The following is a 25,672-nucleotide window of genomic DNA, read 5'->3' as shown; positions in this document are numbered from 1 at the left end:
TACCTTAGTTGCGGGCACATCCCCAGTGGGAGATGTGCAGGAGGCAGCTGATCGATGTTTCTCTCTCATCGATGTTTCTAACTCTCTATCTCTCTCCCTTCCTCTCTGTAAAAAATCAATAAAATATATTTAAAAAAAAAAAAATATTACATGTCATGATATTCCAACACTATATGATTAAAAAATATAACTAACAATTTTTAAGTATACATACTAATTTTATTAATTAAATGAATTACTTTTATTAATTAAAACCACTTGTCATATTTCCAAAAAAGCATTTTATTTTTTATATGAGCTGCTTAAAGAGGCTTTGTATTTTTTTCAATGTAAATAGACATTTGCTGAATGTGGGTGACTAGTTGGTATGAAATATAAAATATTTAAATTGTAACACTGCTGTTGGGAATGCAGACTACTACAGCCATTATGCAAAACAGTATTGAGTTTCCTCAAAAAATTAAATATGGAACTGCCATTTGACCCAGTGATCCCACTTCTAGGAATATTCTAAGAAACCCGAAACACCAATCAGAAAGAATGTATGCCCCCTATGTTCACACTAGTGTTATTTAGCTAAGATCTGGAAACAGCCCAAATGCCCATCAGTAGACAAGTGGATAAAAAAGCTGTGGTACATTTACACCATAGAATACTATCTATATACTAGAGGCCCAGTGCACAAAAATTTGTGCCGGGGGGGGTCCCCCCTCAGCTCTGCCTGTGCCCTCTCGCAGTCTGGGACCCCTTGGGGGATGACCACCTGCTAGTTTGGGCCCACTCCCCGGGGGATTGGGCCTAAGCTGGCAATCAGACATCCCTCTGGCAGCCCGGCAGCCCTTGGGGGATGTCCACTTGCCAGCAGGGAGCAGACCTAAGCTGCAGTCGGACATCCTTAGCGCTGCTGAGGAGGTGGGAGAGGTTCCCACCATCACTGCTGTACTGGCAGCCATCAGCCTGGATTGTGGCTGAGCAGAGCTCCTTCTGTGGGAGCGCACTGACCACCAGGGGGCAGCTCCTGCATTGAGTGTCTGACCCCTGGTGGTCAGTGTGTGTCATACTGACCAGTCATTCCCAGTCTTTCTGCTGTTAGGGTCAGTTTGCATATTACCCTTTTACTATATAGGATAGAGGCCTGGTGCACGGGTGGGGGCCTGATGGTTTGCCCTGAAGGGTGTCCCAGATTAGGGCGGGGGTCCTTGCTGGGGTGCCTGGCCAGCATGGGTGTGGGGCTGATGGCTGTTTGTAGGTGGTCACACCCCCTTCAGGGTGGGGGTCCCCACTGGGGTGCCTGGCCAGTCTGGGTGAAGGGCTGAGGGCCATTTTCAGCCTGGCCAAGCCTCCCCAGCGACAGAAGCTCCCAGCCTCTCCTTTTTTCTTTTTGTTTTCCTGGGATTTATTTACCTGCTATAATTGAAACTTTGTAGCTTGGGGCCAGAGCTTGGTTTCCTCCATCGCCAGGGGCAACCCAAGTCTCCAGCTCGGAGGCCGGCTGGCTGAAAGCAGGTTTCTGGGTTTGTTTAGCTTCTATAATTGCAACAATTGTTGCTTAGACTGGAGCTCAGAGCTGGGCCCTGACAGGCAGGGAACCTTGCCTTCCTCCATCACTGGAGCAAGCAAACCTCCTGCTTGCTTCAGCTGTGTGGCTGCCGGCCGCCATCTTGGTTGGGTTAATTTGCACATCCTGCTGATTAGCCAATGGGAAGTGTAGCAGAGGTATGGTTAATTACCATCTTTGTCTATTATTAGGTAAGATATAAAAGCCTAAGCAACCATCGCTATGACACACACTGACCACCAAGGGGAAGATGCTCAATGCAGGAGCTGCCCCCTGGTGGTCAGTGGGCTCCCGCGATCCTCCTCCACCCTTTCCACAGGCCAGCCCTGATGGGTCCCAATCGGCATCCAGGCTGAGGGACACCACCCATGCACGAATTCGTGCACCGGTCCTCTAGTCCTATATAATAAAAGCCTAACATGCTAAGTGTCTAGTCAGCCATTCATCCAATTAAAGCGTAATATGCTAATGATACGCTAAGACTGCTCAACCGCTCGCTATGACATGCACTGACCACCGGGGGCAGTCGACTGGTCGACCAGTCACTATGATGTGCACTGACCACTGGTGGGCAGACACTCTGACCGGTAGGTTAGCTTGCTGCTGGGGTCCGGCCAATCAGGACTGAGTGAGGTGGGCCAAACACGCCCTGGAGCCCTTCTACAGTCCCTCTCAAGCTGGCCAACCTACCGCATCCCTCCCCAGCCCTGACTGTGCACCGGTAGGGTCCCTCGGCCTGGCCTGTGCCCTCTCACAATCTGGGCTGAGGGACCTCCCTCTCCCCCGAGTGCACAAATTTCATGCACCAGGCCTCTAGTGTAGCAATAAAAAAGAAGAACCTCTTTGAGATAGCATGAAGGGAACTGGAGAATATTATGCTAAGTGAAATGAGCCAGTCAAAGAAAGACAAGTATCACATGATCTCACTCATATGTGGAATCTAATGCACAAAATAAACTGATGAACAAAACAGATCCAGAGACATAGAAGCATGGCCCAGATTGACAAATCTCAGAGGAAGTGGGGAGAGGGAGCAGGAAGAGTTTAACCAAAGAACTTACATGCATAATCCATGGACACAGACAATAGTGAGATAAAATCATGGCGGGTGAGGGTGAGGTGCAGGGAGGAGGTAGAAAAAGGGGGAAATCTGTAATACTTTCAACAATAGAGATAAACTTAAAATGAAAAATACAACTGTAACTTCTTTTTTGGATATATATCTAAAAGAACTGAAAGACATATTTATAGACCCCTGTTCATAGCAGCATTATTCACAATAAACAAAAGATAGAAACCACCCAAATGAATGAACCTTGAAGACATTAGCTAAGTGGGATAAGTCAGCTGCAAAAGAACAAATATTGATTCCACTCATATGAAGTATTTAAGGTACCATATTTTTCTGGTACCTTAAATCGATATTTTAAACATTTTGCTGATTTTCCTCTTAAGGCCTTCTTTTTTGGCATCTTAAGGAGTTGTTCAACCTGTTTTCTCACTGTCTGATCATACACTCAGTGGGAGGAGGTCCAAATTATCGGTCTGCAGCTCTATTTCCATGCTCTTTTGCATAGCTGGTTACATTCAGTGTGAATCTTGCAGAGTAAGACAATTGCTTAATATTTATCTTTTTATTTTTTTGACATCTTTATGGGCTCAGAATGCTTTGGTCCCTGTTGCATCTGTGCACTCTCCACCTCCACATCCAATTACAGCGTTAGCTGACATCAGTAACAATAAGGCTCGTGACTGGAGGAAGCCTGTTTGAGAAGGTATGGGCAGCTACACACCTGCCCGCACCCGCCTGACTCCCTCAACTGACTTCCGTGTAGAAGATGCTCCTCAATTTTCAGTCTAACGATTTTAGAAAAAAAAGTGTGTTCTACATGGCAAAATACAGTAGTCAAATTCAAAGACAGAAAGTAGAATGGTAGATACCAGAGATTGGGGTAGGTACAGAGGTTTGATGATGAAGCTCTGTGGATAGATGGTGTGTGAACAATGTGAACCTATATAATGCAAATATACTATACTCTTAAAATTGGTTAAAATGGTAAATTTTATATTTTATAATTTTTAAAAGGAATAAAGAACAAAGAACATGACCTGTGTTTAAATATAAATAAACATTGTTTAAAACAAAAATAAAGTTTTATTGTGTTGAAAGATGTCAAAATACATAAAGGATTTTTAAAATATCAACTAAAAGGAATAAAATATATATAATAGCATGTCAGTTGTTCTAGTTACTATGTCTGCATAATAAATAACTCCATAACTTGATTGTGGAGAACAACCATTATGTTCATAGATACTATGAAACAGGAATTTGGCAGGACACAGTAGGAATGGCTTATCTCTGTCCCATAAAGTCTGGGGCCTGGAATCATCTGAAAGCTTGCTTACTCACATGACCGACATTTGGGACTGGTTGTAGGCTGAAGGACTATTTCTGTCTATGTATTTCTCTCTGTAAGTGGGCTAGTTTGGGCTTCCTCATAGCATGGTGTGTGGGATCCAAAGGAGTAGAGGGGGAGGGGATGGTCATACCCTAAGAGAAAATTGAGAGAACCAAACAGAAGCCATATAGCCTTTTATGAGCTAACCTTGGGAAGTCACAGAGTATTACATATGCCACATTCTGTAATAAATGATATGACATAATATGTAAAAACAACCTCCCTGAAGGGGTGGGGAAAAAAGATGCTGACCTAAGATCATATATATTACTTTACTCTGTCAGTTGAGATGGTCTTGAAGCAACAACATCCCAGGAGTGACAGCACACCTAGCATTCAGATCTTGGTTCCTAGTACAATTCTCCAATAAAAGGAACCTTGGCTCTTTGAGAAATCACTGATTCTAGCATAGGGGCAGGAAATATATAAGACTAGAGGCCCAATGCACAAAATTCAAGCAAGGGTAGGCCCTCACAGCTGCCCCAGCTGCTACCTCGGCCCTCGCAGCCACCCTTGCTTCATCCAGAGGTTGTCTGGATGGTCATTCTCCTATTCGGTCTAATTAGCATATTAGCTCTTTATAGGATGAGCTTGGAGAATATTGTAGTTCTAGAAGGTAAGAAAGTACACAAAAACAACAAAAACAAAAATGAGGCATATCAAAGAGGCATAGAAGCCAAGGAAATAACTTCTAATAGCAAATGCTGGAACAAGTTGAGTCACAAAATTAATAAAATAGCATTAGATTACAAGCCAAAGTATAAAATAAGGTCCTACCTCAAAAACTAGAAAAAGAGCAAATAAAAAGAGACGGAAAAAAATAAGAGCAGAAATCAATGAAACTGAAAACATGAAAAGAATATGAAAAATTACCAAAAGAAGCTAATTCTTTGAAAAAGTGAATAAAGATGATAGACCTCTAGCAAAATTGACAAAGATAAAAAGACAAGACACAAATGACCAATATACAGGATTAAATAGTGTTTATCACAATAGATCCTGCAGCCATTAAAAGGACTATACGGAAATACTAGGCTTATAAATTGAAAAACTTAGAAGAAATGAAGTAATTCCTCAAAACCCACAATTATCAAAATTCTGTCAAGACTAAATAACCTAAATAGTCCTATAACTTAATAAGAATTTAATTTCTAATATAAAGGCTCTTGAAAAAGAAATCTCATAGGTCAGATGATATCATAGAAAATGTTACACCAAACATTCAAAGAATTAAAACTAAGTTTATTCAGTTCCTTCCAGAAATCAGAAGAGGGAATAATTTCCAACTTTTTAAATAATATGAACATTACCAACATACCAAAACTATACAAATATAGCATAAAAAAAGAAAACCTCATATGAGTATCTCTCATTAACTTATGTGCAAAAACTTCTCAATAAAATTTTAGCAAATCACATCCAACAATGTATAAAAATTAGTAATATGTCATAATTTACATTTATAGGAAAGCACACTCAACAAAAGAATATATTTTTTCAAGTATAAATGAAACATCCATAGATATCCTAGATCAAAAAACAAATTTAAAATTATTGAAATCACGTAGTGTATGTTATTCTATAAAGGAATCAATATTAGAAATTAGTAAAAAAAAGAAAATAGGACAATCAATCCCTAAACACTTGGATTAACACACTCCTAAATAATCAATGGTTTAAAGAGAAAGACTCAAAGTATATGTATGTAAAAATACACAGAAATAAATAAGTGAACAGAAAACACATCAAAATCTGTGCCATGCAGCTATGGCAGTGCCGACCGGGAAATTTATAACACTAAATGAATATACTTGTATTCACTAAGCCCAGTGTTTCCAAGGTTCTTCCACATCATAGCATGTGTCAGCAGCACTTAATTCCTTTTTATGGCTGAATAATAGTCCACTGAGCATATATGCCACATCATTTATCCATTCATCTGTTGATGGCCACCTGTTTCAATTTGGTATTGTGAATAATGCTACTATGAATACTGGGGTGGGTACAAGTATCTGTTTTGGATCCTTATTTTCAATTATTTTAAGTATAAACCTAAGAGTAGAAATGCTGGGTCACATAACAATTCTAGATGTAATTTTTTGAGATAAAAAATATACATATTAATTGTTGCTTTAAAAGAAAAATCTATTTGAAAATTACTAAAGCTATACAGACAGTCCTCGGGTTAACTCAGACAACATACGTCATTTCATGGTTACGTCGCCATCTCCCATTTATTTATATATAAAAAAAAAGTTCTGTCATTTTAACATATGTACATATGTACTTTATGTTTTTTATTATCTATTTACCACAAGGTCAAGAATTGTTGTCTTTCTTTTAAATTTATTTTACTGTTTCACTTCATTACTGCTGTGTATGGGCTCATGTGAGTGATGTAGATGCTTATATAGGTGGGTTCTGACTTACAGTGAAAGACTTATAGTGAAAATCGCATTAAGTCGCGCCCTAGGAACAGATCTCCGATGTAACCCAAGGACCCACTGTATAGTCCCTATAATAATTCTTATTTAGTTAATGTCTCTTACCACATCCTAGTAAGCAATGTTCTTACCACTAAAAGAAATAAATAATCATATAAAACTTATTATTGTTCATGTATTTTTAAAAAACAAACACTAAAATAAACTTGCGAGGGAATAAAAAACTTCATTTCACAATTCTGCCCAAACTGGCCATGACCTTGTCACTCAAGCCAACACGTGCACCACCTGCAGCGTTTCTAACTTTTTAAATCTATCTAATGTATTATAGAATCGTACACCTGAAACCTATGTAATTTTATTAACAAATGTCACCGCAATAAATTCAATAAAAGATAAAAATAAACAAATAAATCTAGTCAAATAATACCCATGGGCATGCCACCAACCTGATAAGCTGACAGCTTCACTTGGTTCTGTAGGGAACTGCAGAGAGGCTCCTTTCTTTCTTGAAGAAACTCGAACTGACTTTGAATGTGATATCTGGCAGTGAGCCTAAAAGGAATACAACATTAAATCTACATTATTCAGTTACCAATTCCGGTTAAACACATTTGTTTTTAAATTGGAAAGAAAAAAAGTATTTAAAAATAATAAACCAGCTGGTAGAGCTGTATACTTAAAATTGATTCAACTTTCAAAAATTAATATATCACATTGGAAAGGTCTCTCAATTCTAAAAGAAATGGATCTGTGTTCATTCCTTGCAACCAAAAGGTTATATATGCTTATTTGTTTGTAGTAAATATTATTTCTAGCATTACATGATTTTTATCTATAATTAGTATTGAACTTTAAATATTTTCTCTTTAATCATTAGTTTCAAAAACTCTATTTAAAGTATTCCATTTTGTAGAGTTAAATCAACCTGTCCCCTTAAGATAGATAATCAATAAAATATTAGTTTCCCCAGACAGCAATAGATGGCTTCAGTTTTCAGAAAACAACCAAATTTGCCAACCTAGATTAGAAACTTCAAAAGTTGCCCACTTTCCTGAAAACCTAATTTAAGTATTATTTTAGAAGTGAAAAATGATTGTGTTATAATTTGATAATTCAAATTCCCCAGCCTCCAATTTCAAATACAGGAAATGTCAAATCAAAATGTTCACAAATACTTCCAAATGTTATAGAAAATCAATGGGAATATAAGATTCCCTTTTAAAAATAAGACAAACAACTAAAATGTACCTAACTACACTGTGTATTGCTTCCCTCATTAAAATATTAAACCTGGCCTGGCTGGCAAGGCTCAGTGGTTGAGGGTCAACCTACCAACCAGAAGGTCACGGTTCAATTCCCAGCCAGGACACATGCACGAGTTGTGGCTCGATCCCCAGGCGGGCCGTGCAGAGCCAGCTAATCAATGATTCTCTATCATCAATATTTTTATTGATTTCAGAGAGGGAGAAAGAGAGACATTAATGATGAGAGAGAATCACTGATTGGCTATCTCCTGCACGAATGGGGATCAAGCCCGCAACCCCGGCCTATGCCCTGATCAGGAATCGAACCGTGACCTCCTGGTTCATAGGTCGATGCTCAACCACTAAGCCAACACGGCCAGGCAATTAAAATATATATTTTTTAAATATATTAAACCTGTACCAGCTTTTCTTTTTGACTTACCTCTCTGCTTGGTGACTGTAGACAATTGTCTTTTATTTTAGGTGTTGAACAAAGCATTGAGTTTGTAGAATTAGTGCTAAAATCATTGGCAAGACCTAAAAAATAGTAAGAAATTTTTAGGAATGAAATACAGTATAAAATCTTTTGGTTACAATTAAAAGTCTTATATGATATAAAGAAGTCTGCTGACTCTTTAAACACAATTAGCTTAAATGAAGTACAGACATCAATTTCAATATTCAAATGTTCCTAGAAGGAATCAAGAGATAAAAAAGACAAGATGTTGAAGAAATATGTGCCAGATTTTTTGGGGCTTATAACAGAAAATACGTTTCCATAATCTGTGTTTATCTCTTTGATTGGCCTATTTTCTTATTCCAATACCTTCTGATGTTGACAAGTATTTAGAAAAGTTGTTGCCATAATTCACCATTTTTTTTAGAAACTGGTACAAATAACCAAACATTAATCCAAGCTCTCCAGTGACCCCAAGAATTCTGCACATTTATTTCTATTACATGAAATACTTTCTTTTGTGTATAATAATTATTTATGCATTTCCAGACTACAGGAATCGACTCTAAATTAAAGATAATGACAACTGTTTTCATTTTTGCCAGTATTATCCTCAGGATACCGGAAGATTCATGAAGAATTGCACATGTATTAAAACTTCCTGGGGAAATATTTTGCAATATTTACATGCTGAAACATATTTGTTGCATCTGACATTGACAAATATGACAAATGTTTATCTTCATCCATCCAGACCCTCAAAGTCCATTTGGAAATGAAGCCTTACTTTGTTCTTCAAAACAGTCTTGTAAGAGTACCAATATGTTCTGGCCTTGCCTCATATTAATGCCAGGTTCCCTAATATGAAGGAAAGAAGGGAAAACGTTAACATATAATTTCCAAAAGATATTTGTTATTTAAGTTGCCATCTACTTTGAAAATTCTCTAGCTCCTTATTATAAGTTGTTAATTTACTTCATGGGGAAAATATCACCTTTACTATCTGAGGACAAAACAAATACTTGACAATCCAAAAGTTCCTAGAAAAACATGTGAAGTAATATGTCATTATCTACACTAATAATTATACTCCTTGATCAGAGAGCCATGTTTGAAGCTATTTTAGGTTATTGCTGTATCAAAACAAGAACATAAACTTTTTTGAACAAATACATACAGTCCTGAAATGCTTTTTTAATAAGGACTCTACGGTCACAAGTACTAACAGCTCCAAGTAACATTGTCTTCTCTACAAGCTCTCAAATGCACTTTTGATTCAATATCATTAGTCTTAATGGTAGTTTATGAATCAGTATAAATTTTTAATTAAAAGTTCACATAACAGTTGTAAGAAATAATGTAGAAGAGATCCCTTGTTCACTTTGTTTCCCCCAAATTTCAAAAACATTCTGTAAAAGTTTAGTTTACTATCACAACCAGGTTACTGATATTGATACAATGTACCAATCTTAATCAGATTTCTCAAGTTCTACATGTACTCATTTGTGTGTATATAATTAGTTCTATTCAATTATCATATCTGTAGGTTCAGACATCACCACCACAGTCAAGGTACTGAACAGTCCCATCACCACAAATATCCTTCTACTACCCTTTTACAACAATACCCACCTTTTCTTTTAGTCCCACTGAACTAGCTACATCTTTCTATTGCCATTTAATCCATTCTATTGAATGCTTTCTTTTCCCATGGCTATCACTCATAATTGAGACTGCTTCTTTCTGGTCCATCATTCATCAGGTGAATTTCATTTTTCAAAGCCACTAAGTCATTGCATTGCTTCCATTACTATGTGTCTGTTAATATGAAATAACTAAAATGACTATACTTTGTGGACATAGAAATCATTATTTTAGCTGGAGGTAATATTTTTTCCCCTCATTTAAAAATTCTATGTTATGGGAAGAAAAGTCATCTTAAATTTTATATAAGTTGATTTATAATCACCTGGAGGGCTGGCAAAATCTTCTTCTGTAGCCATTTTTGAGATGATCCTAAAAATAAAGTATATCATCAATTTGATTTCTTTGTTTAAATATATTCAAATACAACTTATCTTCAAAGTAATTTCACCCCCAATCTGAGCATGCCAGAAAATGTTATTCATTTATTCATCAAGCAAGTTATTGTTAACTACCTATTATAATGCTATGAAGAGGAATTCTTCTCTATTTGTTTCCAACCTTTGCTTGTACTATTTCTTCACCCTCTGATTTACTCCATCCTCTTCCTCCTCTTCCTTCACAACCCCCCGTAACTTTTCCATCATCAAAATCCTAAGTATTTGGGCATCCAATAATTAAAGTTGGTTGACTAACAATATCCACTTATCTCCTTTCCCTGCAGGTAGAGCCCTCTAAAATATTAATAAAGAACTAAAATGGCTTAAAACAACAATGAAAAACAAGACCATCTATGGACACACACATTTAACAACTTATGGAAAATAAATGAAGCATGGTAACTAAAAAAACAAAATGAAAATAGTATTAGCCTAAAGTAAGCTCAGAGAATACTGTCTTTAATAAGGAATGAAGCTGATATTTCCTTCAGTAAGTGAATGGATAAATAAAATATGGATTATCCAGCACTATAAAGAAATGAGCTATCAAGCCCTGAAAAGACATAAAGGAACCTTAAATGCATATTACTAAGTGAAAGAAGCCAGTCTGAAAAGGCTACATCCTGTATGATTCCAAGTATATGCCATTCTGGAAAAAGCAAAATATGGAGACAATAAACAGATCAGTGGTCACCTAGGTATTGGGGGTGGAGGAAGAATAGCAAGCACAGAGAATTTATAGGGCAATGAAAATACTCTGAATGATACCATAATAATGGATACATGGCATTCATTAGACATTTGTCCAAACCCATAGAATGTACCATACCAAGAATGAACCCTAATGAAGACCACGGACACTGAGTGATAATGTGTCAATGTAGGTTCATCAATTGTAAAAAAATGTATCACTCTGGTGGGGGTGTTGATCATGGAGGTGGCTATGCATGCGTGGGGGCAAGGGGTACACGGGAAATCTCTCTGTGCCTTCCCCTCAAGTTTGCTGTCAACCTAAAAAATATTGTTTTTAAATGGTAAATTTTATTCCCCTTCTCTTCCCCCAATAACCTTTTTTTTATTGTATAATATATGTGTTCACGGTAAAAAGTACACATTACACCACACTGTCATACAGCTCTTTGTGGACACAGTAACGTTATACAAATGGGAGTCAGCCGATGCTGAAGATTTTCTTTAAAAAAAAAAAGGGGGGAAATAAAGTAAAAACACAAATCTAGGATAGGGGGTGACATGGGTTGTGTAATATACGGACACCATAAGCGAAGTCTGAAATACAGAACAGTGACTACCCAGGTAGTTCAGAAACATGTCAACAAAAAAGCGAGGTTCCCTTGGGTCCTTAGCTTGCACTTTCCCACAGCTGCCCCTCAGAAAGCATCCTCGGTACCAGATTCGCCATAAACCGTCTGCTTCTTCAGATCAGCATGCCTGAGGTACAGGCGCGCTCTGAAGACAGGTCCATAGTTCCATCAGCAGAAAATTACTTAGAGGACGAGGAGCCGGCGTTAGGCTAAAAGGCAGAAATCCCACGATTCCCTGCAGAGGAAGATGTCACCAGGGCCGCAATGACAAGAAACCTCGACAGATCAATGCACTAACTACGGCTCTGAGCACCCACTCCAGATCTCAAGCGTTCTGCGCGGCTTTCCCACCGACATCCCCAAGAAGTCACAGACTCGGCCGCGAGAGTCGGGGGCGGCCGGGACGCGCACTCACCAGACCCGATGCAGCCATGTTCAGGCCGGCTCCGCTCGCGCAGGGAGTGGAGGGCGAGAGCCCACTCGGGCCCGACTCGAGGAAACCCGGCGCTGAAACAGGCCCGAGAGAAGCTGCTGCCGGCGAAGCGAACCGGAGGCGGCGGTGCTACGGGAGGCGGCCGGAGCGAGGGCGCCCCGCACCCATTGGCTCTGACGCTCACAAACACAGGAGCCTGGCGGTCTCTGCAGTTTGAAATGAGCTGCACATGCGCAAAACGGGCCGCACGACCCATAGGCGGAAAGCCGTTATAGGCCGGCCCCCTCATTGGACCCGCCCACAGTCCCGCCCTCGCAGCCCCGCCCTATCTTCCCCGTAGCCCCGCCCCTTCCTCCTGTAGGCCCGCCCTCTCAGCCCCGCCCTATCCTCCCCGTAGCCCCGCCCCTTCCCCCGTAGGCCCGTCCTCCCTCCCCTTACGCGGAGGCTGGGCAGAAAACTGGGCGTTTACTTAGCTGGCGGCGCGCTGGGAACCGCCTCTGCTCCTTGAGCGCAGTGTAAAACTTTTCAGTGATTCTATTATAGAGTAAAAAGTAATACTTTTATTTTTTGTTAAATGAGGGTAATATTTTCATGATGCATTGCCAGCAAAATATCATGTGAATAGATCAGAAGCCTTGAAACCTGCTCAGCCTAGTCAGCTGTGTCATCCAACACAAACTGTGGCACCGTTCTGGGTCTTTTCTTTTTAACATATTTTTATTGATTTTAGAGAGGAAAGGAGAGGGATAGAAACATGAGAGAGAATCATTGTCGGCTGCCTCCTGCACGCCCCCTACTGGGGATCAAGCCCACAACCCAGGCATGTGCCCTGGGCCTGAATCAAACCTGGGAACCTTCAGTCCGCAGGCCATCGCTCTATCCACTGAGCGAAACAGGCTAGGGCAGTGGTTCTCAATCTTCCTAATGCCTCGACCCTTTAATACAGTTCCTCATGTTGTGGTGACCCCCAATCATAAAATTATTTTTGTTTCTACTTCATAACTGTAATTTTGCTACTGTTATGAATCGTCATGTAAATATCTGATATGCAGGATATATTTTCATTGTTACAAATTGAACATAATTAAAGCATAGTGATTAATCACAAAAACAATATGTACTTATATATGTGTTTTCCGATGGTCTTAGGCGACCCCTGTGAAAGGGTTGTTCGACCCCCAAAGGGGTCGAGACCCACCGGTTGAGAACGGCTGGGCTAGGGCCTGGATGTTTTTTTGTTTGTTTGTTTGTTTTTAATTTTGTTTTATTGCTTAAAGTATTACAAAGAGTATTACATATGTCTCCTTTTCCCCACCCCCCCTTGACATTCCCCCGGGCTCCCCTATCCCCCAGTGTCTTGTGTCCATTGGTTATGCTTATATGCATGCATACAAGTCCTTCGGTTGATCTCTCCCCCCCCCCCCCCACCCTGCCCCCGATGTTTTCTTAATTAGATAATGGGAAAGCTAAATTAGACTTCTTCCTACCTGACACCCCCCCATTTTTTTACACTATTTTTTTTTATTGTTAATCCTCACTAGAGGATAGTTTTTTTATTGATTTTTAGAGAGACTGGAAGGGAGGGAGGGAGAGAGAAAGAGCAAGAGAAATGTGAGAGAAACGCAGGGATTGGTTGCCTCTCCCATGCACCTGAACCCTGCTCCCCACCCCCCCCCCCCGACCCCCCATGGAACCTGCAACCCAGATACTTGCCCTTGACCAAGAATCGAACCTGCAACCTTGGCGTATCAGTAGGACACTCCAACCTACTGAGCTACCCCACCAGGGCCTACCTACCATTTTATGATTCTGCAAAATGGTGTCCTATTTTTATGATTTAATAAAATTTGAAAGGGAATTTTAATCAGCAAATACATTACTTATTGAATAAATTCATTAATCAAGAGTTGAATAAAGGCCATTTTCTTTCTTTTTTCTTTTTTCTTTTCTTTTGTGTGTGTGTGTGTGTGTGTGTGTGTAGGGAATAGGGGTTACAAATTAACTCTGAAATCTGACAAACCTGAGTTCCACTATATCACCACTAATTCTGACATAAAATATTTCTCAAGTCTCTTGTCTGTTAGTGGGAATAATATTAAAGTTTTGAGATATTGGATTAATTCCTTTTAAGATGTAGGTGAAATGCCTGGAACATAATAAGAATAAATAATGTAAATGGTTGTTATGGTAATTTTTAAACTTAGTCTAGCAGAATTTTTGCCAATCAGGCTATATTATATAATTTGATGCTGTCATATTTGGTATAGATAAAACTATCACTTATTGAGGAGTGTGTACTATATGCCAAGTTCTATTCTAAATGTTCTCTGTGCAGGAAGCAACTTATTTAATTCTTAGAACATTTCTGTGAGAGAAGAGGACTAATATTCCCATTTCATATCCAACAAAACTGGGACAGGGTTTAATTAATTTGCTCAAGATTGCACTACCATTACAGGACAGAGTTGGAGGATGAACCCTGGTTTTCAAACTCCAGAACTGAGCACTAATCACAACACTTTTTACCTCTCAAGGGAAAATTTTAAAAGCTCAATCATAGATGTAAAGTTCCACATGTAAAATTATATCCCTCTGCTTCCACCGGAAACAGTAACTCTCAGAGGTATTTTAAGAAACTTGAAAATCAATCACATACAAAAAAATAAATTTTAAGCTGACTATACAAAGAGACAGTAAGGAGGAGTAGCAACTGGAAATCTCATACATTACTAGTAGGAATGCAACATGGCACAGACACTCTGAAGAACAGATTGGCTCTTTCTTTTCTTTTCTTTTTTTTTAATATATTTTATTGATTTTTTACAGAGAGGAAAGGAGAGGGATAGAGAGTTAGAAACATTGATGACAGAGAAACATCGATCAGCTGCCTCCTGCACACCCCCTACTGGGGATATGCCTGCAACGAAGGTACATGCCCTTGACCGGAATCGAACCTGGGACCTTTCAGTCCGCAGGCCGACACTCTATCCACTGAGCCAAACCGGTTAGGGCTGGCTCTTTCTTATAAAGTTTAACACACACTTAACATATGACCCAGCAATTCCACACTTGGGTATTTACTCAAAAGAAATAAAAATATATATCACAAAGAAATGTATACAAATGTTTATAGCAGCTTTATTAATAATGGACCCAAACTGGCAATATGCTCATTAACTGCTGAACGAATAAATAAGTTCCAGTATATTCATACAATGGAGTACTCCTCAGTAATAAAATAAAATAAATAAAAACCCAGCTAGTGTGGCTCAGTGGTTGACCTATGAACCAGGAGGTCACGGTTCAATTCCTGGTCAGGGCACATGCCCAGGTTGGTGGTGGAGGGCAGGGGAGAGCAGCTGATCAATGCTTCTCTCTCATCATTGATGTTTCTATTTCTCTCTCCCTCTCCCTTCCACTCTTAAATCAATAAAAATATTTTTTAAAGCATTATACTAAGACATTAAAGGCTATCTACTGTGTGACTCCAAGTAGGTCACTGCTGCAGGAGGAATAGGCCAGATTTCCCAGACAGAAGTAGGAATGAGGTTCTTTGGGCACCACTGAAATAAGAATTTTTAGAAGCCTCCACGGAAGGATGGGATATGGAAAAAGGCATTATTTGCAGGAGGTTACATTTCTCAGTTTCCAATGTCCCATTTACCACTATACCCAGTAAGGTCTGAGGGACTGCCAAGCTCTTTCCCACATCACTCGGACCTTACTGGGTATAGTGTCTGGCTGGTCTTCCCTTTCCTCCTTTCCTGTTAAATAATAACCAGGTTATTACAACAGCATCATGACTGCATACAACTATATGAACAGAAGTGAGATCTGTGGTTGCAGGGGATTAGGTGGAATAGGCAGGGGAGAAGATACTGACTACAAAAGGCCATGAGGGAACTATTTTTTCCCATCACCATTTATCCCCTCTATAGCCTCTTCCACCTCCACATCACCTCCCCGCAACAATCACCACACTGTTGTTCCATGTCCATGAGTTCTCATTCTTTTTTTATTTTTTGCTCAATCCTCCCCCAAACACCCCCCTCCCCCCCACCACCAGAGGTGTCTGCCTACTCTCTATCTATCAGTCTGTCTCTATTTTGCTTGATAGTTCAGTTTGTTCATTAGATTCTACATATAAGTGAAATCATATGTTAATAGTCTTCTCTGACTGGCTTATTTCACTTATGAGGGAACTTTTTGCAGTGGTGGAAATAGTCTAGGTCTTGATTTTGGTGATGGTTACACAACTATATCTACTTGTCGAAATTATTAGAACTATGCTCCTAAAAAAGGAGTGACTTTTTGGGTAAATTATATCTCAATAAACCCGATTTGAAAAAGTAGGAATGTTAGAGATGTTACAGGCAGCAAGACAGACATGAGCAGAGCAAGGACAATAGGCCAGGTACAGAAACTCACCAGGGCAGAAAGCCCAGATGCCTAGCAAGGGGCAAAACTGGGAAAACAAGAACCTCGCCCCCAGGATAGCCTATCCTCCCCTAGCATATTACAGAACATGCAGTTTGGACCCCTGTGGGGAGCCGATATAGGGTTAAGCCTCGGACTGACCTGTTGGCAAAGTCACAAACAAGTCTTCTTCCGCGTCTTAAACAACCCAATCCGAGAGGTGGCCGCTGATTTACACTCGCTGTCATTTAAAAAATAAAAATGGGGGAATTTGCCGGAAGCTGGTCCACCCTTGCTGCTTGACACAGTCACTGCAGGGAAGAAACATCTGCACAGCTTATGTTTCAAGGGATCTGGAGTATATGGCATATGTTTGCTCCCCCTCTTATCGCTATGTGTTTTAAACAGGACCACCTCCCCAAGAAAGGTTGTTTCCCCAGGTGGGGATTTTTTCCCTGGAGTTAGGGATTAACAGGACTAAGGAAAGGAATAAAACCGTAAAACCCCTTAACTAAGTGCCAGGCAGGTAGTTAATCACTTTAACTACAATCACACTTAAACTACATAATCTTTACTTAGGATAATCTCCTTCAGTTACTTCCTTGTAGTTTAATAGAACAATAGAGTAACCTTGGAATGGAGATAAGAAACGCCCTAACCTTTGGAATAGAATGGATAGGATTAAAATCAACTGGTATAAATACAGATGTAACAGGACAATAAAAAGAGAACCTGGCTATGATGATCAACTGAAGGTTGCCTCCGTGTCATTCCTTCTTCGCCGACTCCGTCCACACCTTTGGGAACCCCTGGACCTGCTGGGGATGGACCCCAACAGACCCTCTGACTTTTCATATCACTAGTCATGTAGTTTAGACTCCCCCCTCCCCCAACCTTTTCCTCCTAAAAATAACATCTAGGCCTCAGTTGTATTTCAACTCCAGGCCCAGAAAAGCAGCAAAACCAGACCAGTGATGCTGTAACTGCCTCAGGACCGCCGAATTGACCAATGACCCCTTGCCTTGGCACTGGCCAATCATTGACTAATGTCCCCTTGCTTTGGCACCGGCCAATCAGTTGGAGATTAGACCCTGAAAGAGCACACCTGAAAAGCTGATGAATACTCTATTAAGACCCTCCCCTGAGCCCTCCCAAAAGATTTCCACCTGTAAGAGAGATAAACATGCTCAGGATGAAGGACCCAGGGCATGCTCTCCCCCAGTGGAGCATCCATGCCATTCCCTTCCCCTTACTTTCCTAAGGGACTCCAGGAGACTTGCAAATGGGGAGTTGGGAGGGGGGCAGCAGGCAGCGGCAGCTCTTCCTGGGCTAACCACATAAACCTGTCTCTAAGGCCCCCTTTTCTCTAATTTCTCAGTGAGCCAAAGCAGCCCAGCCTAGACATTCCTGTTACTTCTTCTATGTCCTTCCTTGTTTCATTGTCCTAAGTATATTTTTCCCGTGGCCAATAAATTCTTACTTGCTTTGCTGCACTTATCTCTTGATAATGTAGATAGGAACTACCCACCCTGGGTGGCTCAGTGGTTGAATATCGACCTATGTATAAATCAGGAGGTCACAGTTTGATTTGAGGTCAGAGCATATACTTGGGTTGGGGGCTGGATCCCCAGTGTGGGGTGTGTAGGAGGCAGCCGATCAATGATTCTTTCTCATCATTGATGTTTCTATCTCCCTCTCCCTCTCCCTTCCTCTCTGAAATCAATGCAAATATATATATTAAAAAAAGAAGACAAGCCCTGACTGGTTTGGCTCAGTGGATAGAGCGTCGGCCTGCAGACTCAAGGGTCCCAGGTTCGATTCCAGTCAGGGGCATGCACCATGGTTGCGGGCACATACCCAGTAGGGAGCGTGCAGGAGGCAGCTGATCGATGTTTCTCTCTCATTGATGTTTCTAACTCTCTATTCCTCTCCCTTCCTCTCTGTAAAACATCAATAAAATATATTTTTTTAAAAAAAGACAAGAACTGAGATCTCATCATCTCTCTGGTAATAGAAATAGAGGAGAGAGAAACATAAACACATGCAATGCGAATTTTGATCAGTCTTGTAAAAAAAAAAAAGAAGAAGAAGAAGGTATAAGGAATATTAAGCAACAGGGGAAAACTAAAATATTAATTGATTATTCAATGACATTAGGGAATTGTGAAATTTTTGTAGCCATTAAAATGTTGTTGTGTTTATATAATAGAATGTCCTTACTCATATGTCTTCCTTCTTAGCATATACATATTAAAATATGAAGGGACAAAGTGTGATGTTTGTTAAGTACTTTGAAATGATTCCATGAAAGAAACATATGTTATAGGGCAGTGAAAAGCTAGGAAAACTTCAGAGCAAGAGAAATAGGGAAACTGAGACAGGGAAGTTCGAACAAGGCCAGTGCAGGCAATTCGCAGCTGGCCTTGCACCTTCCCAGCCAAGGACACTTGAGAGCAAAAGGTTAAAAACTTCCCTAAGGAGAGAATGCAGGAAAGGAAGGCGGAAGGGGAAAGGAAAACCAGGCAGTTTTACTCTCTAAGCAGAGAAGCCAGAAGTCTCAAGGCTTGGCGAGATAAAATTGCCAGGTGCTTCTCATGAATTCTGAGAAGGCCACAACCACGTGAAAAGGGACCTTGAGAATTAATCTGTACAAAATTATTCCGCAGAGGAATTCTGAAACTTGTAGACAGGAGAGTATATAACACCTCAAACCCCAACCCAACTCGCTCTTCAGGTTAGCTGAGAGCCCTTCTGTGCTTCATAAGCCAGATGTATAGATTTGCTTGCTTCTTTAATAAAGGTGCATACTTTAATTGCTTTAATAAGATTGTCTTCATCACAACACAATCATCTGGGGTTTTCTCATTCAAATTCATTTACATGAGAAGACAAGAATAGAGGTTAGGGGCGACTCAGGGGGCTGTCTGATAACTATGATTTCTGTGAGAGGTTCCTGTAACAAGATGGAGATACAATTAAAGCAATTATGACAAAATGTTAACAATTCTTGCACCTAGATGGTAGATGTGTAGATATCTATGAACACTACTTGTGGGGAGCCGAGTTAAGCCTCGGACTGACCTGTTGGCAAAGTCACAAACAAGTCCCAGCTTAGAGGGCACAGTCCTCTTAGCATAATTAGGCTTGACCTTATAACACTCCCTATATCTTATCTGGGAAGCTAATGGGCTGAGGGAAGTGCAGGAAGTGGCCAAAACAAGTGAAACTCACAAGAACTGTGTAACTATGGTAACCACTACCTTGTTTACCTCTGACTATAAAATAAAGGCTCAGTTTGTCTCCGGATCTTTCTCTGTGGCCTCAGCCAGGCACAAGAAGCTCCACGGAGACTAAAGAGAGCTAGAGAGCTATGAACGCTGTTTCCGTGTAAATCATTCTTTGCCGACTCCGTCCACACCTTTGGGAACCCCTGGACCACTGGGGCTGGACTCCGGCAACTACTCTTTCAGCTTCTCTGTATGTTTAAATTGTTTCCTAGTAAAATGATGGGGCAAATGTAACTGACCAAAAAGAGTTTGTTCAAACAGCACTGCAGATAGCCAATTAGTCTGGCACAGGGAAGCAGTGAAAGAAATTGGTGTTTATTGTGGAGCACTACACTACTGCGAGCTGGCAGCTTGTGCTGGAAAAACTGAAACTCTCCAATAATGTTTTCAGACAAGGGGTGTCATAGAGCAAAAATAAAGAGTCATCATGGGTAAGAGGTTGATCAGGGGCAGTAAATCATTATTTCTTTCTCTCTCTTTTTCTTCTCTCTCTCTCCCCTCCTCTAAAATTAATAAATAAACAAATAAAATAGATGCAAGGGAATGGGATGAGACTTACTGGGCTTGCTGTGAAGAAACTGAATTGAGTTCTGGGGCTACATGTTAAATCAGAATCATATCTTAAATCAGGCCCCTCAGTTTCACAAAGTGACATTAATAAAATTGCCCAAATATTTTGCAAAATAATTTGTTATTCTTCGAAAGTAAAAAATGGAAATTTTAGCAAATTACTATCAGAGTTTTGTCATAAAAATTACACTCCAGAAATCAATTTACTCTAGAAATTATAACATAGCAATTATAGCCTAAAATTTGCTAACATGAAATAAACTTATTTGTATAATTTTGAGTTTTATCTTTTTATATAAAATTTCATTTTATATATATATTTATTGATTGATTTCAGAAAGGAAGGGAGAGGGAAAGAGAGATAAAAACGTCAATAATGAGAGAGAATCTTTAATCAGCTGCCTCCTGCATGCCCCCTACTGAGACTGAGCCTGCAACCCTGGCATGTGCCCTTGACGAAATCAAAACTGGGACCGTTCAGTCCCCAGGCCAATGCTCTATCCACTGAGACAAACCGGCTAGGGCTCATTATATTTTCTTACTTTTTACTGCCAAATATCGCTTCATTTGTTAAGTATATTCACTTGCAGCAGCCTTTCCTTACACAATTATCCCAGAAAAAAGGCTCTACCAGATTAGAAAGTGCACTTGTAATATGTAGATAGGTGGCAGCAGAGTTCACAAAAAACAATTATGCTGTGCAATGGGTCCTGAAAGTCTGCATCAAATCCTGAATGTTAAAGTACTACATAAATTGACCCACCTTAACCTTCTCTAAGTTACCTCTATGCTTATCATTTGATTGTTAGTTGTAATTATATATATATATATACATATATATATATACATATACATATATATATATATATATTAACAAGGAAATAACAAATACACTATTTTTGGGGTCTCCATTCTGTATCTCAGTTTACTTCTAGTCAATGTAATTCTTACCTCAAAAAAAGGAGGTTTTTGTAATTTAAACAATGCAATATACAGATCATGTGTCATAGAAATCTACACTTGAAACCTATATAATCTTATTAACCAAAGTCAGTGCAATAAATTTAATCTAAATAAATTAAAAATAAAAAGCCTAAACATATAAAAACAAATTTAGATTTTAAAAAGCTTAAAAATATAGTTCTGCACTGTAATGTTACCCTTGCAAATATTTACATTGCTTTAATGATACTAAGCAAAAAATTAAATAACACACATTTATATTTATTGACATAAAAATGTGTTCTAGACACATCATATAAAAAATGTAGTTCATGGCCCTGGCTGGGTAACTTGGTTGGTTGAGTGTCACCTCATGCACTGAAAAGTTACCAGTTCAAGTCCCAATCAGGGTAATAGATTGCAGGTTGAATCCTGAGGATTGGCCACCTGTGGAAGGCAACCAATTGATCTCTCTCTCTCTCTCTCTCTCTCTCCCTCCCTTCCTCCCTCCCCACCCCTTCCTCTCTTTCTGGGATCTAAAAACATATTTTTTTAAAATGTAGTTTATGAAACAGTGTGAATTTGATTAACCTGATTACATAAATATATCTAGAAATAGAGAAAAAGTGCCCAAAGAAGTGATGGTACCCATCCAAAGAGTGCTAATTGCAGATAATAGTGTGTGATTTTCATTCCTTCCTTATTCCTTTCTGTTGTGTCTAAAATTTGTATAAGTAAGTTTTCCATTAATAATAAGAAAAAATAAATAAATTCTTTTAATTTAAGTATGAATAAAATATAAGGTGTTTATAAATTCAAATACCTGTAAAAATTTATAAACAATGAAGTGCCAAAAGTGTAGCTTGCAGGCAATCAATCCCTAACAGTAAGAGATTTATGAGGTGAAGGAAATAGGGAGATAAACTGCAAGCCAAGACAAGTGGCAGATATGATGTACAGTTAGTTGATGCAGAAGAATATATGTAGTAGCAAAATGGAGCTAGATTATGGAGTACCTTCAATGTTAGGATGACTTTTCACTTATTCCTATAGATACTAGGGAACTGTATGGATGAAGGGTCAGTTACATAGAAAATAATTCATGATAGCTAATTTTGGTTTTAAAAAGGGGGAATCTATTAATAGGATCTACTAATTCAGCTTACAGAATTGTTGGGAGGGATGGAGAAATAATGTATTTTGGACTTTCAAGAATGATTCCCAAAGACACACTGCAAAACTGACTCCCCAAGAGTCAGCTGCTACATGTACAGCCAGGAAGCAAACTGAAAAATTGGAAGGCTGATGCTAATGCTGAAATTTCCAGAACCATACTGACACTGTACAGTCAGGATGCCACCACAATTACAAAACTGCCCCGTCAAGGAAACAACCACAAATCAGAAGCCTCTATGACCAGGAAGCCTCCTTACTATTTCTAGCTCCAAAAGCACACCATACCTGCCAAGATGGCCATGGCTATCAACATCCATGAAACCAGTGGTCATAGACTGGGACTTCTGATAACATTGCCACAGAAAAAAGCAGATGCCTACAGACTATGCTTACTTCTAGAAAAACCAAAGGCAGCCTGAGAATGAAGTCTGTCTCAGTTCTGCCTTGCCAAAGTTGAACGCATCCCAACTCCAGCTGCAAAGAAGTCTGGGAAATTTAGTTTTTAGCTTTTCAGCCTCTGCAATAAAGAATGGCACACTAGAAGAGGTTGGAATGGATATTAAACATCAATCTATTTTATCCCCTAAGCAAGCACTAATGGATCTTAAATGAAGTGAAGGGGAAGGAAAATGTAGACCTATCCTCATATATATTGAGTTTGAAGTGGTGAAAACAGAATTCATCATTGCTCTATTCACCTCCCCCCCAAACTATCTCTTTATCTGAAATTACCAGCTTCTATTAAAACTGCCATTGTTCTGTTATTTATCTCATTTAGAAATCTGTGAGTCCTGTATCTATGTGGCATCTAAGAAATATTTCTCAATAACATATTTCCCCACACTATAAAAATAGTGTGAACATTAACTAGAAAAACTCTTTATCATCCTAGAAGAAACTCTTTGTACTGAAATGAAAATTACAAGGTTAGCAAATTAAATCATTCTGACAGAGCAATGATATCACTTCTGTAGCAGTGATTTGTCACCTTCAATTTTCTGTCCCAAAAGGCATATGTAGTGGAAGTAACCAAAGCGATTAGAGAAGAGAATATTTTTTTAATGTTTTCATGTAAAAGGGCCCTATTATAAAAGACCTGTGTGACCTGCTTGAACATATTGCTGGTGCTCAATAAATACTTAGTGTTGAATGAAAAAATAAACCTCAAAAGCAATGAGAATACTTTAAAGCAGTGGTTCTCAACCAGAGTCGCGACCCCTTTGGCGGTCGAACAACCCTTTCACAGGGGTCGCCTAACACCATCCTGCATATGAGATATTTACATTACGATTCATAACAGTACCAACATTATAGTTATGAAGTAGCAACGAAAATAATTTAATGGTTGGGTCACAACATGAGGAACTGTATTTAAAGGGCCAGAAGATTGAGAACCACTGCTTTAAAGTGTTTTAAGCAGGGGAATGACTTAAAGAGACTGATTTTAAATGAATCAGAGAAGAAAAAAAGTAATAAGTAGACTGCTTAGAAGCCTACTGTAACTCCAGACAAGAAGTCATTTAGCCCACCCCCTCATATCATAGGTTGGGAAGCTGTGGTCCCAGAGCAGTTAAGTGGTTTGTTCAAGGTCTCAGAGCTGGTTAGTGGCAAAATTGGCTTTTCTCCCTACTCCCAAACACTTTTCCTATGACCTTACCTAACCTACAATTCATTATTCAACACCTAAAACTTGAGATATCTGTAAGAGGATTTCCATTGTAATGGCACACTGGTACGATGATACTGAAAATTGTGAACAGGTGTAACTGGTTAATAATGTTTCAGCAGGACTTCTGCATTGTGTAGATTTGGGGGGTGTTTTTGTTGTTGTTCTCTATTTTTTGTTTTTGCTGTGTATATTGTTTTTTTGGAGACAGTATTTGAACTGTGGCATATTATGAATTAATTTGACTTGCAAATCAACAAAACAAAGCAACGTACAAAAGTTCATGTTGTGGATGTTTTTAAAGATAAGAAAAAATATAAAAAAAATAAAGATAAGAAAAATATAATTACATCATTATTTCTCAAAATATTCCTACTTTTACATTTTAAAAAAATCTTTATTGTTGAAAGTATTTCTGATGTCCTCTTTCTCCCCATTGACCCCTTCTAGCCTGCACCCACCCCAACCCCAGGCCTTCACCACACTATTGTCTGTGCCCATTGGTTATGCATATATGCATACAAGTTCTTCGGTTAATCTATCCCCCCCCGCCCCCTTCCCTCTGAGATTGGACAGTCTGATCCATGCTTCTATGTCTCTGGATCTATTTTGTTCATCAGCTTATTTTGCCCTTTAGATTCTACACATGAGTGAGATCATGCATGTGATACTTGTCTTTCTCTGACTGGCTTATTTCGTTTAGTATAATACTTTCCAGGTTCCTCCATGCTGTCTCAAAGGGTAAGAGATCCTTCTTTTTTACTGCTGCATAATATGTAAATGGTGTATTTAGATCATTATTTCTCAAAATATTTCTATTTTTACATTTTTAAAAGGCGTTTTTGTTTTTTGTTTTTCTCCCATGCCACTCTCTGGACATAAAGCCAGTGACTACTTTTCTCACATTCTGACCACTAATGATTCCCAGCATCCTACCTCCCTGCTTCTCCTTATTTCTCAGTTCTCAGCCCTCCTTTCACTTCCTTCCTGTGTTACATCAGCTACCAGCTGCCAACAGGCAGATTTGGTCACTTATTAACTTGGGAGATTTCCTTTGGTTATTTGACTCATTTTTAAAATTACATTGAAACTAAAAAATAGTGTGAATTTATCTCCAAAAAATTAAGTTGGGCTTAGATTTTATCATTTGAAAGTTTGGGTCTTAGGGAGCAGGTCTCAAATTTAAAGGCAAGGCGATAATTCTGAAGTTTTGATTTCCTGTTTCTGTTTCAAATTATTTTCATTTTGATAACACACTTGAACACTCTTCTCTAATTTACTAATAATCTGTCTGTATTGTTGTACCTCACTTTGTAGACAATTTGGTATCCCACATCTACTGCTGCAGATCTAATGGAAACCCCAACTGGTGGAGGAAACCATGTGCTCTCTCCATTAGAAAAGAAGGATCAGCCCTAAGCTGGTTTGGTTCAGTGGATAGAGCGTCGGCTCGGGGACGGAGAGTCCTGGGTTCATTTCTGCTCAAGGGCATGTACCTTGGTTGCAGGTTCCCTGGCCCTGGTCAGGGTGCATGCACTCTTTCACATTGATATTTCTCTCTGTCTCTCCCTCTCCCTTCCACTCTCTCTAAAAATCAATGGAAAAATA

The 25,672-nt window shown here is 39.2% G+C and overlaps 1 protein-coding gene across 2 annotated transcripts in view; it reads right to left on the bottom strand.

Moving 5' to 3' along the window:
• CENPC (centromere protein C) overlaps nucleotides 1–12,203 on the bottom strand; it is a 72,425-nt gene extending 60,222 nt beyond the window's left edge. For both annotated transcript variants that reach the window (XM_070395736.1, XM_070395726.1), the window contains exons 1-5: nucleotides 11,990–12,203; nucleotides 10,138–10,184; nucleotides 8,956–9,026; nucleotides 8,154–8,248; nucleotides 6,914–7,019 (exon numbers count right to left, since the gene is read on the bottom strand). In XM_070395736.1, the coding sequence (XP_070251837.1) occupies nucleotides 6,914–7,019; nucleotides 8,154–8,248; nucleotides 8,956–9,026; nucleotides 10,138–10,184; nucleotides 11,990–12,007 (337 nt within the window). In that variant the 5' untranslated portion in view covers nucleotides 12,008–12,203. The remainder of the gene's footprint in view (nucleotides 1–6,913; nucleotides 7,020–8,153; nucleotides 8,249–8,955; nucleotides 9,027–10,137; nucleotides 10,185–11,989) is intronic.
• Between the last annotated feature and the right edge of the window lie 13,469 nt (nucleotides 12,204–25,672).

Source organism: Myotis yumanensis, unplaced genomic scaffold, assembly GCF_028538775.1.
Source record: "Myotis yumanensis isolate MYYU_CA2020_CCGP unplaced genomic scaffold, mMyoYum1.0.hap1 SCAF_1, whole genome shotgun sequence".
In the NCBI taxonomy this organism is placed as follows: Eukaryota; Metazoa; Chordata; class Mammalia; order Chiroptera; family Vespertilionidae; genus Myotis; species Myotis yumanensis.
The sequence above is the reverse complement of the archived record's forward strand: the minus strand, read 5'-3'. Positions and strand labels throughout refer to the sequence as shown.